General features: G+C 34.8%; 4 protein-coding genes across 4 annotated transcripts in view; 2 read left to right on the plus strand and 2 right to left on the minus strand.

Moving 5' to 3' along the window:
• Window positions 1-724: 724 nt before the first annotated feature.
• LOC105339106 (uncharacterized) lies at window positions 725-2,818 on the minus strand. The gene is made up of 5 exons (XM_011444517.4): window positions 2,701-2,818; window positions 2,057-2,201; window positions 1,574-1,882; window positions 1,216-1,416; window positions 725-965 (listed from the first exon to the last, which is right to left on the minus strand). Exons 1-5 carry the CDS (start codon window positions 2,729-2,731, stop codon window positions 887-889), a joined length of 765 nt encoding a protein of 254 aa, XP_011442819.3. The 5' UTR covers window positions 2,732-2,818; the 3' UTR covers window positions 725-886.
• Window positions 2,819-5,360: 2,542 nt separating this feature from the next.
• LOC105339105 (etoposide-induced protein 2.4 homolog) lies at window positions 5,361-11,415 on the minus strand. The gene is made up of 10 exons (XM_011444516.4): window positions 11,229-11,415; window positions 9,482-9,626; window positions 8,234-8,294; window positions 7,875-7,941; window positions 7,615-7,739; window positions 6,990-7,106; window positions 6,662-6,773; window positions 6,255-6,366; window positions 5,913-5,987; window positions 5,361-5,590 (listed from the first exon to the last, which is right to left on the minus strand). Exons 1-10 carry the CDS (start codon window positions 11,290-11,292, stop codon window positions 5,440-5,442), a joined length of 1,029 nt encoding a protein of 342 aa, XP_011442818.3. The 5' UTR covers window positions 11,293-11,415; the 3' UTR covers window positions 5,361-5,439.
• Window positions 11,416-11,542: 127 nt separating this feature from the next.
• Window positions 11,543-15,545, plus strand: LOC105339104 (small ribosomal subunit protein eS25). The gene is made up of 4 exons (XM_011444515.4): window positions 11,543-11,644; window positions 13,760-13,852; window positions 14,075-14,258; window positions 15,346-15,545. Exons 1-4 carry the CDS (start codon window positions 11,642-11,644, stop codon window positions 15,426-15,428), a joined length of 363 nt encoding a protein of 120 aa, XP_011442817.1. The 5' UTR covers window positions 11,543-11,641; the 3' UTR covers window positions 15,429-15,545.
• Window positions 15,546-18,520: 2,975 nt separating this feature from the next.
• LOC105339103 (fibrocystin-L) overlaps window positions 18,521-22,331 on the plus strand; it is a 39,776-nt gene continuing 35,965 nt past the window's right edge. The window contains exons 1-2 of the mRNA XM_066076733.1: window positions 18,521-18,641; window positions 21,659-21,720. Coding sequence (XP_065932805.1) covers window positions 18,565-18,641; window positions 21,659-21,720 — 139 coding nt within the window. The 5' untranslated portion in view covers window positions 18,521-18,564. The remainder of the gene's footprint in view (window positions 18,642-21,658; window positions 21,721-22,331) is intronic.

Below are 22,331 nucleotides of genomic sequence, written 5' to 3' on the forward strand. Positions count from 1 at the left end.
TCTTTTTATCTGCGATATCGCTACATGCTTGTGACGCTGTGTGCCTTTTTTATGAGAAGTTTTTCTTTACTACCTAAAAGGTGTCTCATTGGAGCAAAATTTTATTTTCATATGTTTCGAGAAAAAACACGGTATCTGTCATGACGCTCTCAAAATAAGCCCATATCATTTAATATGCACAGCTCTAGGGGCAAATTCTGAAATTGTCATGTACAAATTATTTTTGTTTTAAAGAATCTATTTTTGTTTTAAGTTAGATTTTGTTAAAGATTTAACTAGCATTTGTTTTCCATATTTGTGAGATATTTTTTCCCCAAAGTATTTTCCCAGGGTTTGAACAGGATTATCGTTTATGAAAGTTTTTGTAAGATTCAAGAGTTAGCTAATCTTATTTACTTGCTTATTTAATTTGGTTTATTCCCCGAGCGGCTACATGTACTCGCCAAAACAAACACCTGCACAGCACTGTTTAAAACAACCTGTAATTACAAATATATAGTACTATGGTTTAGTAACTTTATCAGACAATGTTTTTAAACAGAAAAGGCTTTTTTTAATAGAAAAGGCTAAAGTCTCAAGAAAATCAATTAATTTATGGTTTTTAATATATATTTTATATTTCTGTTACTTTGATTGACATACATGTATAAGAAGCAGCGCTACTAATCAACCCAACTATCCTTAAGCCTCGAATGGTTTTTCTTACGTAAAAAAATCCAGAAGATTATAAATCTAAATTTTTATTCAACTGTCACTGAAATAATAAAAACAGTTTTTGAATAATGATCTCTCCGATAAAAAAAAAATTGCAGTTCATAATCGCTCCATTATACAATTTAAGCACACTATGTGTTATAAAATTGACAAGATCGAAGTACTGAAATGCTCAGAGTGTGTGGTGACAAAATGACGAAGGCTGGATAGACAAGGCGCCATTGGTACACTTCGCTTTAGCAAACTCGCAGCTAGGAAAGAAAAGTTTAAACAGTTGATGAACAGTGAAGTTTTACTAAGAACAAAACAAAATAAATGGTGACTTGCCTCAAGAAATTGTTAATTTACATGTACAAATATAAATTTTACTAATCAGTTATAGCTGTGTACATATTTTATATGACATTTTGAAAGCTCATTCAATATATTTTTGTCAGTCTTAATAAATATTGTCCTGCATTTAAAGTAAATTTATGAATGGGCAATTGCGACGTCACTTACTCGTTGTTGTATACGACGCCGTCACTTCCGCACACGTGTTTGACGGTGGTGGGACACCCTATGAATTCCTTGTTATCACAGAACAGCTGCTGGTTGGGGTCAAGGGTTGTAGGCTTAGCGGTAGTGGTGGTATGGTGGCAGAAGGACACACTCTCAATACTCAGACTACCATCAGTGCATTTGGCTTTGGCAAACTCACAACTGTAGATATTCAGTAGACATGTTTTTTCAATAATAAAATAATATTAAATTAAGTGCTCGTTTGCTTGATTGGTTCTTGTTTTGTCGAAATTGATTTTTAAAACCATCTTATATAAAATGTAAAGTTAAACTGTGTCAACAATTAATTTCATCTTACTCATTCTTGTAGATGACGCCATTACTTCCGCACACGTGACCTACAGTAGATGGGCACGTGATTAAATCCTTATTATCACAGAACAACTGCTGGCTGGGGTCGCGCGTTGTTGTTGATCTAGTTGTGGAGGGTTGTACTGTGGTACTTGTTGTTGTTTGTCTTGTTGTTGTCGTTGGTAATGTTGTTGTTGTTGTTGTTGTCTGTGTTGTAGTTGTCGGTGTCGTTGTTGTTGTTTGGCCTAGACCACAATGACCCAGTGAGGCGATTTCCAATGAAGGGTTTTTACATTTTGCTACACTAAATTCACAGCTATGAAAATATGAAATTAAACAATCAGTTTAATATAGTATGAAAAATAAACGGTGCATTTAAACACAATTTATCTTCGCATGTTTTGAACTATCCACGAAAATCAACAACCTCGAATACTAGAACAACCGGTAACACACAAGTTGGGATAGAATGTGTAACTTGGAAACTCACAAGTTGACGTAGTGAGAGCCGTCTGATCCACACACGGTCTCGTCTGCTTCAATCTGCTGGTAGGAGCCACACCCCAGGGCAATGGTCTCCTGGCAAATCTGAGACTGGGCGGCTGTACTGACCAATAACCAAACGGCGGCCAGGTCTGGAAATGAAACGGGGTGTGCCAAAGACAGGAGAAGTAGTTTACTATAAGTTTCATGTATACATAATAAACAAAGAACGAATAATCTCACGAAATTTTCTAGCCTAGGCATCACAATTTGACATGAGTTCAGGAAACCTTTTCTCTCTTATTGATCTTTTACAATACCTTTGTCTAGATACTTTTTCTTATTACTTCTGAGCTGATGAGTCCCTCATTACACGATAAATGGGTATCATCCAGAAATGTTATGAAATGATCATGTGGGGATTAAGATTAATGAAATCGACACATTAAAATAAAGAATAACGACATCATACCATTCATATTGCAGCTTTTTCATCATCAAAATTCGGCTGGTTTTGTGGATTTTTTTTATTTTGAAAAGGGGGTTGATGTTAACTTTTAGAAATAATGTAAATTCATTACGTATTGTAAATACAATAATTTACTTAAGAACAAACAATAAATCTGATAAAAGGTAAAATGTATACTGTACCAAAGATAAATACGATATTCCAGTAAAACATGTTTAAACAATAGTTAGGCCACCAAGTATACAAAGCTAACAGAACATGACCTGCGGGTCAAAAGGTCTTGCGATAACAGGGACCACTGCGAACGACTCACTTAAATAATGGTTCCAGCGATTAGCACGTTCCCTCGACGTCATGAAGTCTGTTGTATTTCCAAAGTTATGAAAGTAAATTACAGGAATATATATGTAGTCAAATTTTCGGGGAATTCTTCTATGGTGTCAGGTTTTCATTAACTAGATCTGCCCTAATAGGACTAACACTCCCGCGGGACTCATTTCATATTCGGTTTTTCGCGAACGTTACGCGGTATATCGCGAAAGTTACGCGTCTATTCGCGATTTTGTCAGCTACGAAAATGAAGGTTATTGGGTTTTTGTACTATACATGTAGTTTTATTTTTAATTTTAAGAGGGCTCCATGGTCATGGCCACTTTTAGACTGTGTTGATCTCCTTTGAAAGAAGATCTCCATACAAATGTATACATGTAGGAAATTACCAAAATTCATAAGGTAATATGTATATAATGTTTCTTTACTACATTATAGTTTATAGCTTTACAAGTCATATCTTAAAATTTTATGAAGATCTGGTGGTTAATTTGTTAACCGCGCAGCCGTCATTAACAAGAGGCCCACGGGCCACATCGCTCACCTGAGCCTTAACTCTGATCAAATTAGCATTACAGTATCGAAATCAAAATATCTTTACAACTAAGTACAGTAGATTTTGCTAAAAAAAATTGAAAATCTGCAAATTTTTATCCACAACTTTTTTTGGTAAATATCAAGCCCCTTTTGTTGTTGTACCTCTAAGAAGATTTTTCACTAATCATATATACCCCCCCCCCATTTTGTGGCCCCACTTTTCTCTAGGGAATCATGGTTTCATCAAACCTAAATCTGCATAACCTGAGGTTTCATACAAAGTACTGAGTTTTGGACTGAAAACTTTCCAAGAATATTTTTAAAGATTTTCTCTATATATTCCTATGTAAAAATTCAACCCGCCATTGCGGCCCCGCCCTACCTCCAGGGACTATGATTTTGCAAACTTGAATTTATACACTACCCGAGGGCAGCTTTTCTGGCCAAATAGTTTTTAAAAAGAAGATTTTAAAAGATTTTCTCTATATATTCCTATATAAAAATTCATCCCCCATTGTGGCCTCACTGTACCCCGGAACTATGATTTAAACAAACTTGAATCCATACGACCTGGGGATGCTTCCACTCAAATTTGGGCTTTCCTGGCCTAATAGTTTTCATCAGAAGATTTTTAAAGATTTTCTCTATATTTAAAAATTTATCCCCCATTGTGGCCCCGCCCTACCCCCGGGGACCATGATTTGAACAAACTTGAATCAACATTATCTGAGGATGCTTCCAGTCAAATTTGAGCTTTTCTGGCCTAATAGCTTTTGAGAAAAAGATTTTTAAAGATTTTCTCAATATATTCCTATATAAAAATCCATTCCCCCATTGTGGCACCGCCATACCCCCGGGGACCATGATTTGAACAAACTTGAATCTTTACTACCTGGGGATGCCTCCACACAAGTTTAAGCTTTTCTGGCCAAACAGTTTTTGAGAAGAAGATTTTTGAAAAATACCAACAAATTTTCAATAATTCTCAATTATCTCCCCTTTAAAGAGGGCGTGGCCCTTCATTTGAACAAACTTGAATCCCCTTCACCCAGTGATGTTTTGTGCCAAATTTGGTTGAAATCTGCCCAGTGGTTCTGGAGAAGAAGAAGAAAATGTGAAAAGTTTACAAAGACAACGCCGCCGACAACGCCAGACAACGGACAAATTTTGATCAGAAAAGCTCACTTGAGCTTTCAGCTCAGGTGAGCTAAAAAAGAAAAAAAATTCAGATCTTCAATGTAAAATACATTTACACATTTCTCTATCCAAGTACATGTATGTTCATCTGTTCCTAAGTGACAATACGCCCCCCCCCCCCTTTTCAATTTTAAAAAGAAGCCATGCAAAGTTCCTTTGCTGATAAAATCTTGCATTTGTTTCTATTCTAAGTCTTGGCAGATTCAATCAAGTATTTTCAAACATTTCCCTTTCATTCTTGTACATGTACATGTATACATATACAAATCTAAAAAAATCTCCAGAATTCAGCTAACTAATCCCATGGGACTATGATTTTCTTTGACAAAATTTTGTTTAGAGACACACCGACAGACAGACAGACAGACCGATGAATGCCAGACAAGGAGTGATCAAGAAAGCTCACTTGAGCTTTAACCTTTTGTTCCATTAGATTGTAATAAGGAGACACTCTAATTTGTATGGAATTTGAAGGGATTTATCAGATTTTTCTGTTAGCTAAAACAACATATCATACTCTGAATTTTATCAGAAATTTTATTGGAAGATCACAATCACTCTGTCACATAAAGTAAATACTGCATGTACATTTGTTTAATTAATAGTACACAATCATAACTCTTCCATACATTCATGTACAATGTATACAGGTTAAAACAAAAGTTACAACATGCATGACTAAATACTAGAATACTAAATACTAAATACTAGTCACAAAACCCAAAAAATTTCACATTCAAACAGAGAGAAACAAAAGGTTATCTTTTTCAGAGTCATCAATCATAAATAATCACAACTATTGCAATTTCCCTCTTCACTGCATATCAAATCAAAGTGACATTTAACTTCTAAAGTTGTTATCTACGAGTTGCAGGTTCTGTAATGCGAGTCTGTTTTTTAGGAGAAGAAGATTGCTGAGTGGTGGGTGTGCTTTTGGATTTCACCGATTGTCGGAAAAGAATATTTGTGATCATCACGACCGGAGCAAATAGTCTCAAGGGAGAATGACTGAAAAGAATTTTAAATAAAGAGGCTTTTATTGACCATATTTCTCTAATGAATTTTAAAATCAGCACAAGTTTCATATCAAGTAGGCTTGGTTATCAACAAAATACTCCGGTACCCATTAGATCAAACAATCTTAAATTCTCAGAAATGAGTTTTATAACTTATAATATTGTTAATCAAAGAACATTTTTCAATATCTTAACACAAAGTTCTTCTTTTCAAGAAAATAATGTAGTCTAAAATATTGCAACAACCATCCAGCTCTCTTTATTCAGTAAAAGTTATAACAAATACTGGCATATAACAGTAAAACAAAACTCACCAAACTTGTGAGCTCTCCTCTGCATCATTGGCACTTAGTATGAACAAAGGAAACAGTATAGAGAAGATACATCCACTGAAAGAAACACACATGTATTGGATCAAACATGATGTGAGAGGAGAAACAAGCAGAATGAAATAAAAAATCATTATTTACACTTCTAGGTGCACTGCATTAGGTATTATTGTCAAAGTTTTCAGAGGACTCTGAATATTGTTGATTATCAAATAATATTCATATCAAAAACTTTACAACAGCCAAACAAAAGTTTAACAACAGAAAACAGAGTCAGAAATTGATTTCATTTTTCATGCCACATTCTTATGATGTTGTTAACTCTACCTGATAACAGCTGATGCTGACATAGAAGTCAGAAATGCCAGAGGAATGCCAAATCCCAGGAAATATGGCCAGTAGGACTCAATGTAAGCAAGGCGTTTGTGAACCTCCCAACCTGTGTTCATATAAGAATAAAATGAAAAGTAAGAGGGCAATGTTAAAAACTATGCTACAGAGCATAACCATGTTTTATATTAAACATTAAAACTGTTTTGGTTAATTTGTCCTCGAATTTCAATTACGACCTTGACCTTTAATAAGCCATTTCACTTTTGACCTTTATCTCTACAAATACAACAGGTCATAGGCTAGATTGTTGATACTCGATGAAATGGCCATTATCCTGTTACAAGCTAGTAAGGAAACCAAACATTTATGTAATTAAATTCAGAATGAGTCATGTGACTTACCCATATTGAACCACTTGTACTCAAAGGCATAAAGAGAGTACAGGAGAGACATGTGAATGAAGCCCACTAAATAGCCCACACCGGGAATGGGTAGAAAAGTAGCCAAGGTACTCTAAAAACATCATTGTAGATTTGTATACACAGAAATACTTTTTGTAAAATCATTGTACAGTATAACAATTTTTGTTTTACAACAACTCATCGATCATGATAGTTTCTTATCTTTCAAAAATTTTAAAAATTCAGGGAAATGGATCAGTTTTCCATTGGTTGAATGTTCTGACAGATAACTTTAAAAAATCTTAAATTTTTGCTAATCTAAATTTACCTGAATTAAAAAGAAAGCTTGTAACAGGACACTGAATAAAAGATCTGCCACCAAGACACTCAGATTGATAGGAGTAGGGCGCCCCCTTGATCTCACATAGGCAGCATCTGCAATGTCCTGTAAGTAAATCAAAATGTAACAGGTGGTGAAAAATCAAGTCTCTGCAGAGATTTGAACCCAGAGCTTCAGGTCTCACTACGAGAATGTGTTTTTTAAACACAATCACTTTAAAGTCGCATGCATTTAGATTTTTGTATACAGAGAATGTGATTTTATACAATCATCAATGTTGTAAATCCAACATCTAACTGTTCAAGACAGAAGATTTTACAAACAATATTTTTCATATATTTTACAAAGATTTTTTTACAAACAATAGAAACACATAAAAGTATATAAATTTTAGATGTTAATGTAACATCCAAATTAGGTAGCTATTTATTGATAAATAGATGAACAATTATAAGTTTCTTAGATCTGAGTACATTTAAAAAGACATTAGTACTTGTTCTTCATCCGACATACATGTGTAGAGTTTTGGCAGATAGCAGAAGGACAAACAGGGCACAAACATAATTCCCGTAATATTCCATCTCAAGGGGCAAAGAAATTGATAACAACAAACCTGAAACCACATGCAGTTCACAATTTTACTGATGACAAAGAGTGGCAAAATCCACAGAGCTCCAAAGATCCAAGAAAGCAGAGAACTTATCCACAGCCAAGTGATATTCAAATTCTCTGAGCCAGCTAAAATCAATGTAAATAGGATGTTAAAAACTGGTTTGCAATTTTGTGTTTAACTTAAAGTCAATCCCATTTTGAAATTTGAGAAAGGCTGTACATCAGATATTGAAAATTACGAAAACTAATAAAAAATCTTACCAAAAATTAACTCGGTGAACCATAACAAGCATGGGAGCAAGGCCCAATGAAATAACACAATGCTTGTCTGAAAATGAAAACAGCCATTTCATCGATATTACGAAAAGTAAGAGATATTTACATGATTTACAAATTTCATGTATCTTTATGGTGTTTACATGTGCAGATACCATTTATACACTGGTATATATTTTATACCTGCACCACATAGTAGGTGTTTTCACATAAGGGGAAAATTCAAACAATCAGTTTAGACAGTTAAATTAAGCTGTTGTCACTAACTTGATTCCAGTTTCATTGATTATTGCCCCTTAAACAATAGCTGTTAAAAAATAAATTTGTAAAATCTTGTCAATTACCAAGAAAACACCTCCATTCCACACAGAACACTGGAAGAGTCTCTGCTTCACGGTTGCTTCTCTGAATAAGAAAATAACAGACACAATTTTTATTCTAATATACGTGTAACTGTATGTCTAATTGAGATGAATAGTTCTAATAAAACTTAAACAAGAGGCCCAGTGGCCACATTGCTCACCTAAGCAACAATAGTCATACTTGATAAAATCAGCATGACAGTATCAAATTCAAAATTTTTTGACAATTAATTTAGTAGAGTACACCTTGCATAAAAAGTTTAGAGATCTTCTGATTTTTATCCACATATTTTTATGTTTAATATCAAGCCCCTTTTTTCAAAAAGGGCTTGTCCTTCCTTGCCCTATGTGCCTTTAGGTGCAACAAGGACTAGGTAGGTAGATTTGCTGTTTCAATACTTGTCAGAAGGTTTTTCTCAATTTCTATATATAAAAATCTCTCCTTCCTCTTTGTGGCTCTACCCTTTTCCAGGGAATCCGTTTGATCAAACTTTAATCTGCACAACCTGCTTTCACACAAGTTTCAGCTAATTGATTGAATTCTTTTTTGAAAGATTTTAAAAGATTTTTCTCTATATATTTCTATGTAAATATTTGCCCCCCCCCCCCAATTGTTGCTCAACCCTACCCCCAGGATCATGATTTGAACAAATTTAAATCTACACGACATGATGATGCTTATCACATGTTATGTACAGCTTTTCTGAGTTCTTAGTTTTAGAGAAGAAGATTTTTAAAGATTTTTCTCTTTACCGGTATATTCCTTTGTAAAAATTCAACCCCCCCCCCCCCCACTGTGGCTGCACCATAACCAGGGGCTATGATTTGAACAAGTTGAATCTACGCTACATGAGGATGCTTCTACACATTCAAGTTTGAGCTTTTGTGGCCAAATGATTATTGAGAGAAAGATTTTTGAAAAATACAAACAAGTTTTCTGTAATTCTAAATTTTTTCCCCTTTAAATAGGGCATGTCCCTTTATTTGAACAAACTTGAATCCCCTTCACCTATAGATATTTTGTGCCAAGTTTGGTTAAAATTGGCCCAGTGGGAAAAAGTTGATGACAACACATCAACAACAACGATGACAGAAAACATACAAATTTTGATCAGAAAAGCTTGCTTGCGCCTATGGCTCAAGTGAGTTAAAAAGAAAATTGTGTGAATCTGATAAACAATGCAACAATTTTAAATTAACGCTTAGTAAAAGCTATTCCTCAGAACTTACTTTTTGTTTTCCTTAATCTCTAGGTTTCCCTTCAATTTTTGCTTTTCTGCTCTCCTGCGGGCCAATGTTGTCTGTGGTTCATTCTTCTTTAGTTCACCGTCACTGTTGTCAATGCTTGCATCATATTTTAAAATTTTTGATATTCCTGAAAAACAAATTTAAAATGGCCTACATTAAGGATACTGGATGGTCAACAAATTACTTATCAGATCTACCTTAAACTCAAAGAAACTTGGTAAAAAAAAATTTCATATAAAAGTTTCAGCTGTTAACAGCAGAAATTTGATATTTACAAAAATTTGATCTTAAAAGATCATAATTATCTATCACCTCGTTACACAAGGAACATCGAATTTGAATTAGTATTTTCCTTTATCTTTCTACAAAGCTCTTATTCTAAAGGAGATCAATACAGTTTAAAAATGGCCACTGCCATCCAAACCCCTTAGTAATACTTTCATAAAGTGAAACAGCTGCACATATCTTTACTAATAAAATAATATGGCACTGGATGTTATAAAGGTGTACATACACATGCAGTTTATAATGGTCTGATTGTCAATTAAATCTTTCATACTACTGCTTCTTAAAACTTACTGCATGGTTCCACCTTATGAATAAAATTTTCATATTAAAACTACTTATTCTGAGAGTAGATCCTCGTGATCATATCCATCTGATCACCGTTGATCCAAAAACCTTCTCAGAATAGGTTTCAGGGAAGACGAAGGTTCAGTCAGACCCTTCCACAATTAACGATTCAATTGACAATGATCAATGACCCTTGTACCGGTAAATGCTTATGAAAGATAACTGGGAATAATACAAGGGTGTTTAACCATGTTTAAACCTTCTGCAAAAAACATATTTTTTTAAACCCAAAATTCTATATTAAGTTATTCTATCCAGGGATGGGGTAATATGTAATTGTAATCACCTGTAATCTGTTACAGAATGCTAAGTAATAATTGGTAATCAGGTAATCAGCAAACAAATTTTTTGTCAGCTGTTCCGTAACCCTTATCATTTATAGTCAGTCCCAAGTTATTGCTTCGTGGTTACTTTTTTATGAATTTTAATTAAAATATACATATTATCTGTCAATGAATTTCAATTCATTTCGATAAACCAGAAAAAAGTTCTCCATTAATACAATAATATATCATCTGTTTATACCCAGAGGAAAACAAACATCGTATGGAGATTCAAAATGGGAAATGTTTACATCTTTTCTTCATTCGTAAGTTCCTTGCAAAATTTTTTCATAATATTATCCGGGGTACTTAACATGTTTATATACCGAAGAAAAATTGTCTGTCCCTGGGAGTTCGTTATAAGCGTGTTTTACTGTACTTTAATCTATTTTTGGATGTGTATTGAAACGTACTTGAAGGGGTGGAGTTAAATTCAAAACAGATAATTTGGACCTCTTTCATTCTAGTAAATGGAGGTAGTTTGGGCGCAAAGGTATTAATGGTAATCGAGATATTATGCAAAAAGTGGTCAAAGCAGAGACTTGGGACAAAGTATAATTGTTTCTTTTTCAACACAAAATTCATTATTCAACTGCCCCGCTTTTCTGTTTTCAGTCTACATTAAGGACATGATATTTCATTATTAATGTTGCCTGTTAACAGTTTACAATTTCGTCATAATTACTCTAATCAATCCATCAGGATTTGAGATATATACCAGAGGGTGGTTTCACTATCAGATGTTTTGATCAGTTATAGAGTGTACGCTTTACCTAATATGCTGTCTCTAAAGCCTTGTATAATTCCATGAATTATTTCTTTTGTAGAATCTGCCATAATTCCCTTTTGTTAGGCATGAACATGAATCTTATCATCGTATTAGACACATTTCGTCCTGAACATAGATCCTAAATTTATCACAATACTGTGCGCAGTTTTTCTGCGCCTGTTGCTCATATCAATAAAAATTAAGTTCAAACATATTATGATTATCGAAATAAACTTATTAATTTGTAATTTCTTCTAAATTTATGTCAAATATGATTAATAATTTTGTTAAAATCTGATATTATGCATATTTTAATATTATCGTTAGTTATTGTTTTGGTTGTTATAAGCTTCCGGAAAAGAGGTGCGTTGTGGGATACATGCTGGCCTCTTTTTCACGTGGTTCTCAAAGAGCAGCATGGTATGCCAATTTTGCCTAGAAATATACGCTGAAATGATATGTTTTTACTCTTTGAAATATCCTTTAAGCTACATAAAGATAAACTGTATGCCAGTCTCCATCAAGTAGCATATTCAGCCTTAAATATTTTCGTATTTGGACACGAAATTAAAGGTTATAGAAAAAAGGGGGGATGAATTTTGCACACAATTTATTAAATGAGATGTCGTGAAGGGATTTTCACAATCTGGTTTATGAAATGGAAACTAATCAAGAGCATAGTTCTCTTGAAGGTTGATTTAACTATCTGTTCAATGGGAGTTGTAAATTTAGAATTACAAAAATACAAGTAAGTTAAAAAGCTAAAGTACTGTCGCACAATTATTCAATTATTTAAGTCTGAGGCACATATTTGATTCTGATGATGTTTTAGAATGAGCAATTGCTAATTTTTGCGCTTGCATGTTAATTTCGATATTTTATAGTCTATTAAAAATGAAGTTCTGGTCCTGGTTTTGATGATAAATCTAATTGAATGATTCTCTCAACCAAAGGAGTTACTCTGAGTTAGTTTGGTGTACAGAAAAAAATCAGGATAAAATTAAATGACATAAAATAGGAAGTAGAATATCACAAACAGCAAGAGTATATTTAACATCGATAATCTGTTTGTGAACAATTGATATAGAACCATTTTAACAAGACCTTGGACTTTCGGTTGGATGTAGCTATCTATTTCTTGCGTCAAAACAAGTTAAAAATGACGCTGTCTCAAGCGAAATATGCACTGATTGCGTAGTCCTCGCTTAAAAGCCAGACAAATCTTGTTGATTTTAAAGAGCCATGGCTGAGTGGCCAACAATGAAATGGACAGACGTACGTCACAATGCTGTTTGACACAACTACCCAAAGTCCAAGCTCTTGTTAAAATGGTTCTATCTAGATCTGTATTAGATTTTGAACAGGTTGGGCACCACCCCTGTTTGATGGTTTGAGTGCCATTTGGTGGTTAAATGCCTAAACAGTATACCTATTTTACCTACCAAATGGGACTCATTTTTCATTCAACCCGAATTACATTTTTCTGGAGAAAAGGCGCAACACGTTTATTACCGGGGCAAGCACTCTGACATGTTTGCTTCATGATTGAACATTCGTTTGAAAAAAAAATTTATGTGGCGATTTTTCCACACATGTGTTTAGTCATGTATAAACAAAGTGTTTATGTCTTTTAAAAGATCGATTTTAGTCAAAGTACGACATGACCTCATTCCTCGAACTATGTTCTTTCGATTTCTGTCATCCGGGCAAGTGAAAAACAATTGCAGCCAATCAAAACAATGATCTTTAGGTGCGTGTTAGAAGCTAATTTAAGTATGGAGGCACTTTCGCACTATATTAAATTTCTCAGTGAAACTTACTTAAAATTTTAACTAACGAAATTTGTTTGTTATAACATAAATAATGACTTATTACCTTGTACTTTCGGCATTATTTTCATAATCTGACTTTATTTTTGTCACAGAATTTTACTGAAGTAATGTACGATTGGGCCTCCATACCTGAATTGAGCTTTCGACGTGTATCACTAAGATCACCGATTTCATTGGCTGCAATTGTTTTCCACTTGCTCGGATGATAGAAATTGAAAGTAAAGAGTTCGAGGAATGAGGCCATGTCGTACTTTGATTAAAATCGATCTTTGAGAAGACATAAACACTTTGTTTATACACGACTTCCGGGAGCATTTCATTTCGGTCTTTTTTTAAACACGTGCGGAAAAATTGACCCATAAATTTTTTTAAATGACTGTTTAATCATGAAGCAAACATGTCAAGAGTACTTGCCCCGGTTATAAACGTGATGCGCCATTACTCCAGAAAAACGTAATCTGAGTTAAACGAAAAATGAGTCCCATTTGGTAGGTAAAATAGGTATACTGTTTAGGCATTTAACCACCAAATGGGACTCCAACCATCAAATGGGGGTTGGTGCCCAACCTGTTGAATAGTGTGAAACTTTTAAAACATTCTCAACTGAGAAAGATGACAGTGAATCGGTATTCAGCATGTGGAAATTTTAGATTTTAATGATTTGCTTACATTCATATGTAAATTATAAGCCTTATATTTTTAGGGAGCCAAAAAACCAGACCCCAAGGCAGGGGCAAAGGGGGGAAAAGCCCCAGCAAAAAAGAAGGAAGGAGGAGGAGGAAAGGCCAAAAAGAAGGTAATATGTCAATTGTCATATTAATAAAAAAGTAAAGTTGTTTAATTAAGAAATATTGATGGTGATCTCTCTATGTAAAATCATTAACTAAAGCACCTTACTGAAGTTACTGTTTTTAATTAATGATGATGAATAGTATCTGAATGTTTTTTTTAATGTTACAGTATGTAATATATGACAGCACAATATTAACTTCCAAATGAAATTTTTTCTCATTTGCAGAAGTGGTCCAAGGGAAAAGTCAGGGACAAGCTGAACAACTTGATTTTGTTTGATAAGGCAACATATGACAAATTTTCAAAAGAAGTGCCCACATACAAACTTATCACACCGTCAGTAGTTTCTGAGAGAATGAAGATTCGTGGATCTTTAGCCAAGCAGGCCCTCAGAGCCCTACACAAAGAAGGTGAGCAGTGATAGCTTAACTAAACTGTCAGGAAATACAGTCATTTTTTAAGAGCATTGCATTGTCTTCTTGATAGCACTGAAATTTGGTATGTACTTTGAATACTTTTACTTAAAGTGCAAAAAAAATAATACTTTCAACCATGTATTATTTCTTCCTTTGAACCTTTTTGTGCAAGTAATATACAAAACTGTTGGGATGAATAGCAAGCTTGTGCTTGTTTTAAAGCTCTACATCTTTATACTCATTAACCTTTTAATGAGCTGTCTGAAAATACTCGGTAGTTGAAAGGAAGTGAAAATGTTTAATAGTTAAAAAATTCTTGTTGGTTGCCCAGTCCAAAGATGAATACTTTGGGCCTACAAAAGTTCTAAACTTTGTTATAAGGCCTGCCTATATCTATTCTATTAATTCACATTACATAATTTTATTCTAAAATGAATGAATTCAATAATTCTTTTGGTTTTGAGTTGCATGAAGAAACCTAGAAATAAGATATGATAATTTTTTGAGCTAAAAGCAGAACACAACCTGTTCAAGATTTATTCTTGTCTGCCATTTTATAGGTGCTTATATCTTAAGCCTCTATATACATGATATAAGCTTATGTTTTCAAAATTCAGAGTGTTTAGCTGTAAGGACAACAGGCACAAGTAATGTGCAGTATAACCTTTCTTTGAATTTCATTTTCAATTTAGGAGGAAAGATACTTTTAATGTCAGTAAAAAACCATCTAGTAATATCTAGTAGTATTTTGTTTTAAAATAATTTGTCTTTAAAATCAATGTGACCTTTATTTTTTCATCAGAAACATCGCTCGCTATAATATGCGATATTTACAATCAGACGATTTAAAAATTCTCTCTTATCGGTAATACTGATGAAGTGTCAAAAAGTAAGGATACTGATCATCAATGAAAAAGCAGGAAAGTTTTACATACCGTATCATAGTATTTTTTGGTTTATCTGTGTGTCTTTTCCTCTGAAATTTAAACACAGTTTTGAGGCAGTCTAAGACAAGTGTTATTCATAAAACTTTAATTTAGATACATGTAGATATATTATAGCATCTTTATTGTTTCCACAGGTAAAATCAAGTTGGTGTCCAAGCATCACTCACAGCTAATCTACACCCGTGTGACCAAGGGGGATGAAGGAGAAGATGCATAGATGAATAAATGTGAAAAAAAAATGTGCACGCCTTGTTCTTTTTTATCTCATATAGGAAGTTTAATTATAAACTGAATATGAACAATCAAAGTGTATACAGTCTTATACAGGAGAAAAGATGTTAGCTGTCGGTCGCTCCTGGTCTGATGAAATTTGTATGAATGACCTGGGAGCGATGTGTAGAAAAAGTTGCATTTAACAGTGGACAAAAAAATTGAGATAGTTTTTTACTGTTTAATGTCATTTAAGTACACATTCTGTACAAATAGTTAATACAAAGAATTTTATTTGACTGTTAATGTCATTACTTGTATCTGATATTCAATTAAACAGGAGGCCCAGAAAGTGAAGTTACATGTAAAAAATACCGACAGATTTTAACATGCTTCATATTCCGATGTCTGTAAAGCGTGTTTTGGAGTAAGTGTATGATAGATACAGTACCGATCAGACTTAACCTAACGCCAGAGAAAACCCCAACTAAACTAAACCCTGGGTTTACTTTTTGAAAATTTAAGTCCACTTGGGGTTGACTTTGGGTTTACTCTGGGTATTTTGAAATTGCTTTTGAGGTCAACTGTATGCACTGAAGTGTGAAGCAGACTAGTATTTTAATCTTACTATCCTACTGCCTGTAATTCCTACCCCTTGTATATTCCGAATACACAGCATCTGCTTTCAGGGGTATACTTCTGGCCGGGTTTACTCTCTGTGTCCACTCTGGGTTTACTTTGGGTTTACTCTGGGTCCACTCTAGTAAACCCAGGGTTTAGTTGGGGTGTAATTTCTGTTAGGTTGGGTCTGATCGGTACTGTTAAGTGACAATTTTAGTAGTGAATTGTCTGAAATATTTAGTGGTGCTGATTTTTTTTATACGTAATTTCTGTGAAATAAAGCTAATCTAAAAGTAGCTGTATTTTGTGCGCTGAAAATTGCAACTAGCGCTCTGGTCGTCCATCCGAATTTTTATGCCCCCCTTCGAAGAAGGGAGAGCATATTGCTTTGCTGCTGTCTGTCGGTCGCTCCACCAACAGTTTCCGTTCATTTTGGGTATGATCGAGCAATTTTCGACAGAGTTGTGCCCCTTGGACGTAGAAAAATTCCAATTATTTGCAGTTTCCGTTCATTTTCTTCAAAGAGATGCACATATTGAAATGAAATTTGATATACAGGATTATCATAATAATCTCTAGGTCAAGTTCGATTTTGAGTCCTATCGAGCAATTTTCGACAGAGCTATGCCAATTGGACATAGAAAAATTCCAATTATTTGCAGTTTCCGTTCATTTTCTTCGCATAGGATGCACACTTTGAAATGAAATTTGGTATACAGGTTAATCATAATAATATCTAGATCAAGTTTAATTTTGGGTACGGTCAAGCATTTTTTTGACTGAGTTATGTGCCTTGGACTTAGAAAAATTTCAATTATTTTTAGTTTCCGTTTTCTCCACAGATGTTTCAAGGGAGGGGGGATAAGTTTTACAAACTCCTCTTGTTTAATATAGGGAGCTACAGAGATATTGTACAATCCAGGAAAGTGCACGAATAAGGGATTGTTGAGTGATTTTTCTGTGGATTTGAGTCAAAGGCCAGTGCGAAGTTAAACCCTGAATTTTTTTCCTCTGTCATCACATCCCTTTATGGAGTGTGCATAAACAAATAGTCTGTGTAATTTTATTTTGATTAAAAAGCAACGGAATTGAACAGTTTAAAATATAATTTAAATTAAAAGCAATATGCCTATACAGTTTGGTACATTTTAGTAGTGCAGACAAAACTTTAAAACAAAACTAGTTCTCTGTTTATTTAGTAAAATTATACATGTACATGTATGTAATTTTTATTATGGAAACAGAACAGAACTAAAAAATTCTGACAAGTTATTCAAACAGCTTCATTGCAAGAGTCTCAATCAGTTGGCTAAAGGACCCTCAATACTTAGGAATTTTTTTTTTAACAAGAGGAAATTATATTGCATAGGGATATACATTTCGAGTTAAACTAATTCAATTTTTCAAAACGTTTCAAAGTACTGTTATTTCTTATGTACATTGTCACACAAAGTTTGATTGGCCAATAATTCAGGTGTAAAGAGGAATAGCGCATTTTCCCATTATTTCGCCTACAATATAGCGCTTTGGACATTTTCAGTTAATTAAAATGTATAGAAATAAAAGTCTATCTACCAAGGTGATGATGGAAGCAATGGAGTCGTCTCTGTCGCTGGGTCTTTACTATTTCTTCTTGAGTAACTCAAATTGAGTGTAAATCCTCCAGTAAAGGATCTCTCTATCTCTCTCTCCCATCTCTCTCCCATCTCTCTCTCTCTCTCTTTCTCTCTCTCTCTCTCTCTCTCTCTGCATTGTATTTATCGATAGACACGTAGATATTATTGTTTTATAGAAGCTGGAATTGTCAATAAATTCCTAACCAGATCTACCTTAGACTATTATAATTTTAAGATAATTATATCTCAAAGAAAAGTTTTATGCATATATTTTGGCTTTACATCCTACATTTTTAATGCAAAATTTTTCAATGTGATTAAATATGTCCAAATGGCCGAGAGCATCCAGTCCTCGTACGTAAGTGACCAGACAAAGATAAAGAATTGCCTATTGAAGCGTTTATTTTTCTATAAACTATGATAATTAAAAGGTACACTGCCGTCTAATCACGACCAGACAGCTACATGCCATGTAGTATTCCTTGTAACTTCAATTTCACTGCTGATTTCCTTATTTTCACTTCCATTTATTACATACTCCCATATAAGTGGGAGAGGAGAGACTCCATGATACTTCATTTTTTATACGTGTTTGTAAATTTAAGGCACCCCCCCCCCCTCCCCATGTCCCTTGCCTGCAAAATAGCAATCTCCTACAAACTCAGGCAATCATAATTTCCCATAAAAGAAATATAAGGGGCGGAGTGGACCGAAAACCCTTTGGCTAGCGAGGATGACCATCAGTATGATATTAATTATCAAAGCTTCTTTATAGATTTATTTACACAAATGAAGAAAAAAAAGAAGAGAAAAACCCCACGTATCTGGCCTATTTTATAATTCTAATATTTTAATTACTTTTAGGTGTAAGGCTGTCCTAGACGGGTGTAAGGCTGTCCTGAATAGATGTATCCTTGGCTGTCATGTCCTTGGCTGGAAAGGTGTAAAGCAGTCTTGGACATGTGTATGGCTGCCGTACACAGGTGACCAGGCTGAAGCTAGCAGCCACGAACAGCAGCCACTAAGCCCGTAGAAGCTAGCAGCCAATAAGGAAATTCATCAAAGTACTGAGAGTACTTGAACAGAAAAATTATATTTCACTTAATTATCGACATATTTTAATTAATATCAAAATGATTAATGCTCAATAATTTGTACGAGCATTCACGACTTCCGAAACAGTAAAGCTCGCCTGGATAAGAGTTATAAATGCTTCTATGTTGGATAGAAATGAAATACGTCTATACGGGTCATAAGTTATGAAAATAATGTTATCCTAAGTGTAGACTTATTGATACAAATAGAAAAACTATATGCATCGTATAAAGTGATATGCAAGCGTATTATGATATAAAAGAAATGATAAATTAAAGTAAATTAAAAGGTACAAAACGATACAAATACAATAAAAACCCAAAGCCAACTCAGTGTGGCAAGATAAATTGTTTACATCAAAGTTGAACATGTGCGTGTTTAAAAATTTACCCTCGGGCCTTTTTACTCCCCCGGAAACAACATCAATCGAAAATTAAAAAGACATCGTATTATTACGAATAGGAGACAGTAGAACACCCAGCATTGTGATTTTATTCTCATAATTTTTTTTTTATAAATTGCAGTCAAAAACAGCGAAAATCATCAGGTGAAATTGGGATTATTTTGTCTCAGCCATGTTTTGACGTGAACCTTCGAATACAACAATGACAGTGAAAAGGGTCGGTTTAGCTCACCCGAACTTTGTCATATTTTAGCATTTCACAATGATATAGGGGTTAAAAGTGGTCCATTATCTTCCTTATCTTTGAAGTGTGCATCAAACGAATAACGGGGTAGTGTAGGGGGCATATGGGGCTATTATTTCCCGGTCTCAAATTTGGGCTGTAGGGGTACCACCAAGTGGCTCCCAGGGGTTCTGGCTCATTTCAGGGGTTTATATCTCACTTGAGATTGACCACAAGAACTTGGTAACACTAGGATTAGGTAGAGGGCCTCAGGAGGTATTCATAATAAGCGTTAGAGGGCACCTATGACCCCTGCATGGTCCAGTTAGCTCACCCGAACTTTTTCATATTTTAGCATTTCACAATGATATAGGGGTTAAAAGTGGTCCATTATCTTCCTTATCTTTGAAGTGTGCATCAAACGAATAACGGGGTAGTGTAGGGGGCATATGGGGCTATTATTTCCCGGTCTCAAATTTGGGCTGTAGGGGTACCACCAAGTGGCTCCCAGGGGTTCTGGCTCATTTCAGTGGTTTATATCTCACTTGAGATTGACCACAAGAACTTGGTAACACTAGGATTAGGTAGAGGGCCTCAGGAGGTATTCATAATAAGCATTAGAGGTCCTTTACTTAAGCCTAGTGTTTCCAAGTTCTTGTGGTCAATCTCAAGTGAGATATAAACCCCTGAAATGAGCCAGAACCCCTGGGAGCCACTTGGTGGTACCCCTACAGCCCACATTTGAGACCGGGAAATAATAGCCCCATAGGTCCCCTGCACTGCCCTGGTATCCGTTTGGTGCACACTTCAAAAATAAAAGAGAAAACGGTCCGCCTTTCACCCCTATATCTTTGTGAAATGCTAAAATATGACAAAGTTCGGGTGAGCTAACTGAACCCTTGCAGGGATCATAGGTGCCCTCTAACGCTTATTATGAATACCCCTTGAGGTCCTCTACTTAAGCCTAGTGTTTCCAAGTTCTTGTGGTCAATCTCAAGTGAGATATAAACCCCTGAAATGAGCCAGAACCCCTGGGAGCCACTTGGTGGTATCCCTACAGCCCAAATTTGAGACCGGGAAATAATAGCCCCATAGGTCCCCTGCACTGCCCTGGTATCCGTTTGGTGCACACTTCAAAGATAAAAGAGATAACGGTCCGCCTTTCACCCCTAGCTATATCATTGTGAAATGCTAAAATATGACAAAGTTCGGGTGAGCTAACTGAACCCTTGCAGGGATCATAGGTGCCCTCTAACGCTTATTATGAATACCCCTTGAGGTCCTCTACTTAAGCCTAGTGTTTCCAAGTTCTTGTGGTCAATCTCAAGTGAGATATAAACCCCTGAAATGAGCCAGAACCCCTGGGAGCCACTTGGTGGTACCCCTACAGCCCAAATTTGAGACCGGGAAATAATAGCCCCATAGGTCCCCTGCACTGCCCTGGTATCCGTTTGATGCACACTTCAAAGATAAAAGAGATAACGTTCCGCCTTTCACCCCTATATCATTGTGAAATGCTAAAATATAACAAAGTTTGGGTGAGCTAAACCGACCTATAGTTGTATTCTTCGAAGGTTCACGTCAAACCATGGCTGAGACAAAATAATCCCAATTTCCCCAGATGATTCTCTGTTTTTTTTGACTGCGACATAGATAATTTTTTTATGAGAATAAAATCACAATGCTGGGTGCCCTATTGTTTCATATTCGTAATAATACGATGTCTTTTTAATTTCGATTGATGTTGTTTCTGGGGGAGTGAAAAGGCCAGAGCATAAATTTTTTAACACGCACATGTTTAGCTTCGATGTAAACAATTTATTTTGCCACACTGGATTGGCTTGGGGATTTTATTGCATTTTTGTCGTTTTATGCCTTTTAATTTACTTTAATTTATCATGACTTTTATATCACAATACGTTTGCATATCACTTTATACGATGAATATAGATTTTTCTATTTGTATCAATAAGACTACACTTAGGATAACATTAGTTTCATAACTTATGACCCGTATAGACGTATTTCATTTCTATCCAACAAAGACGCATTTTTAACTCTTATCCAGGCGAGCTTTACTGTTTCGGAAGTCGTCAATGCCCGTACAAATTATTGAGCATTAATCATTTTGATATTAATTAAAACATGTCGATAATTAAGTAAAATATAATTTTCTGTTAGAGTACTCTCAGTACTTTGATGAATTTCCTTATTGGCTGCTAGCTTCTACGGGCTTAGTGGCTGCTGTTAGTGGCTGCTAGCTTCAGCCTGGTACACAGGTGTAAGGCTGTCTTGGACGGATGTGCGGCTGCCCGGGACAGGTGTTCGAAGATACTACGAGGTAAATCAAATACGATGACCACGTGACTGTCTATCATATATTTTTCATAAAAATCATAACTAACAGATTAATTCATGCAGTAACATTTCATTTAGTAAAGGTATTTTTGTTATCCGATTTTAAAACAACACGGTAACGTTCAAAACATGACGTCAAGATGACGCGCTTACAGTAAATAGAAATATATACTCAATCCTTTTGTCACGCCGGGTCTCTTGTGTTTTTCACCTTACAACAACAACGGCACTATATTACTTGACATCTTATTTGTTCACATTAGTTTGAGAATTAAGTTCTATCTATCTATCTATCTATCTATCTATCTATCTATCTATCTATCTATCTATCTATCTATCTATCTATCTATCTATCTATCTATTATTGATAAGAACAAACAAAGTATACAATAACTTCAAGCACAAAAATCTGATTACTTATCTACAAAGCAACATATTGTCTTATACCTTAAACATATATTATTTATTGATAAGAACAAACAAAGTATACAATAACTTCAAGCACAAAAATCTGATTAGTTATCTACAAAGCAACATATTGTCTTATACCTCAAACAACATGGTTATTATTTTCGCTATATAATTTTATATTGA

Source organism: Magallana gigas, chromosome 2, assembly GCF_963853765.1.
Source record: "Magallana gigas chromosome 2, xbMagGiga1.1, whole genome shotgun sequence".
Taxonomy (NCBI): Eukaryota; Metazoa; Mollusca; class Bivalvia; order Ostreida; family Ostreidae; genus Magallana; species Magallana gigas.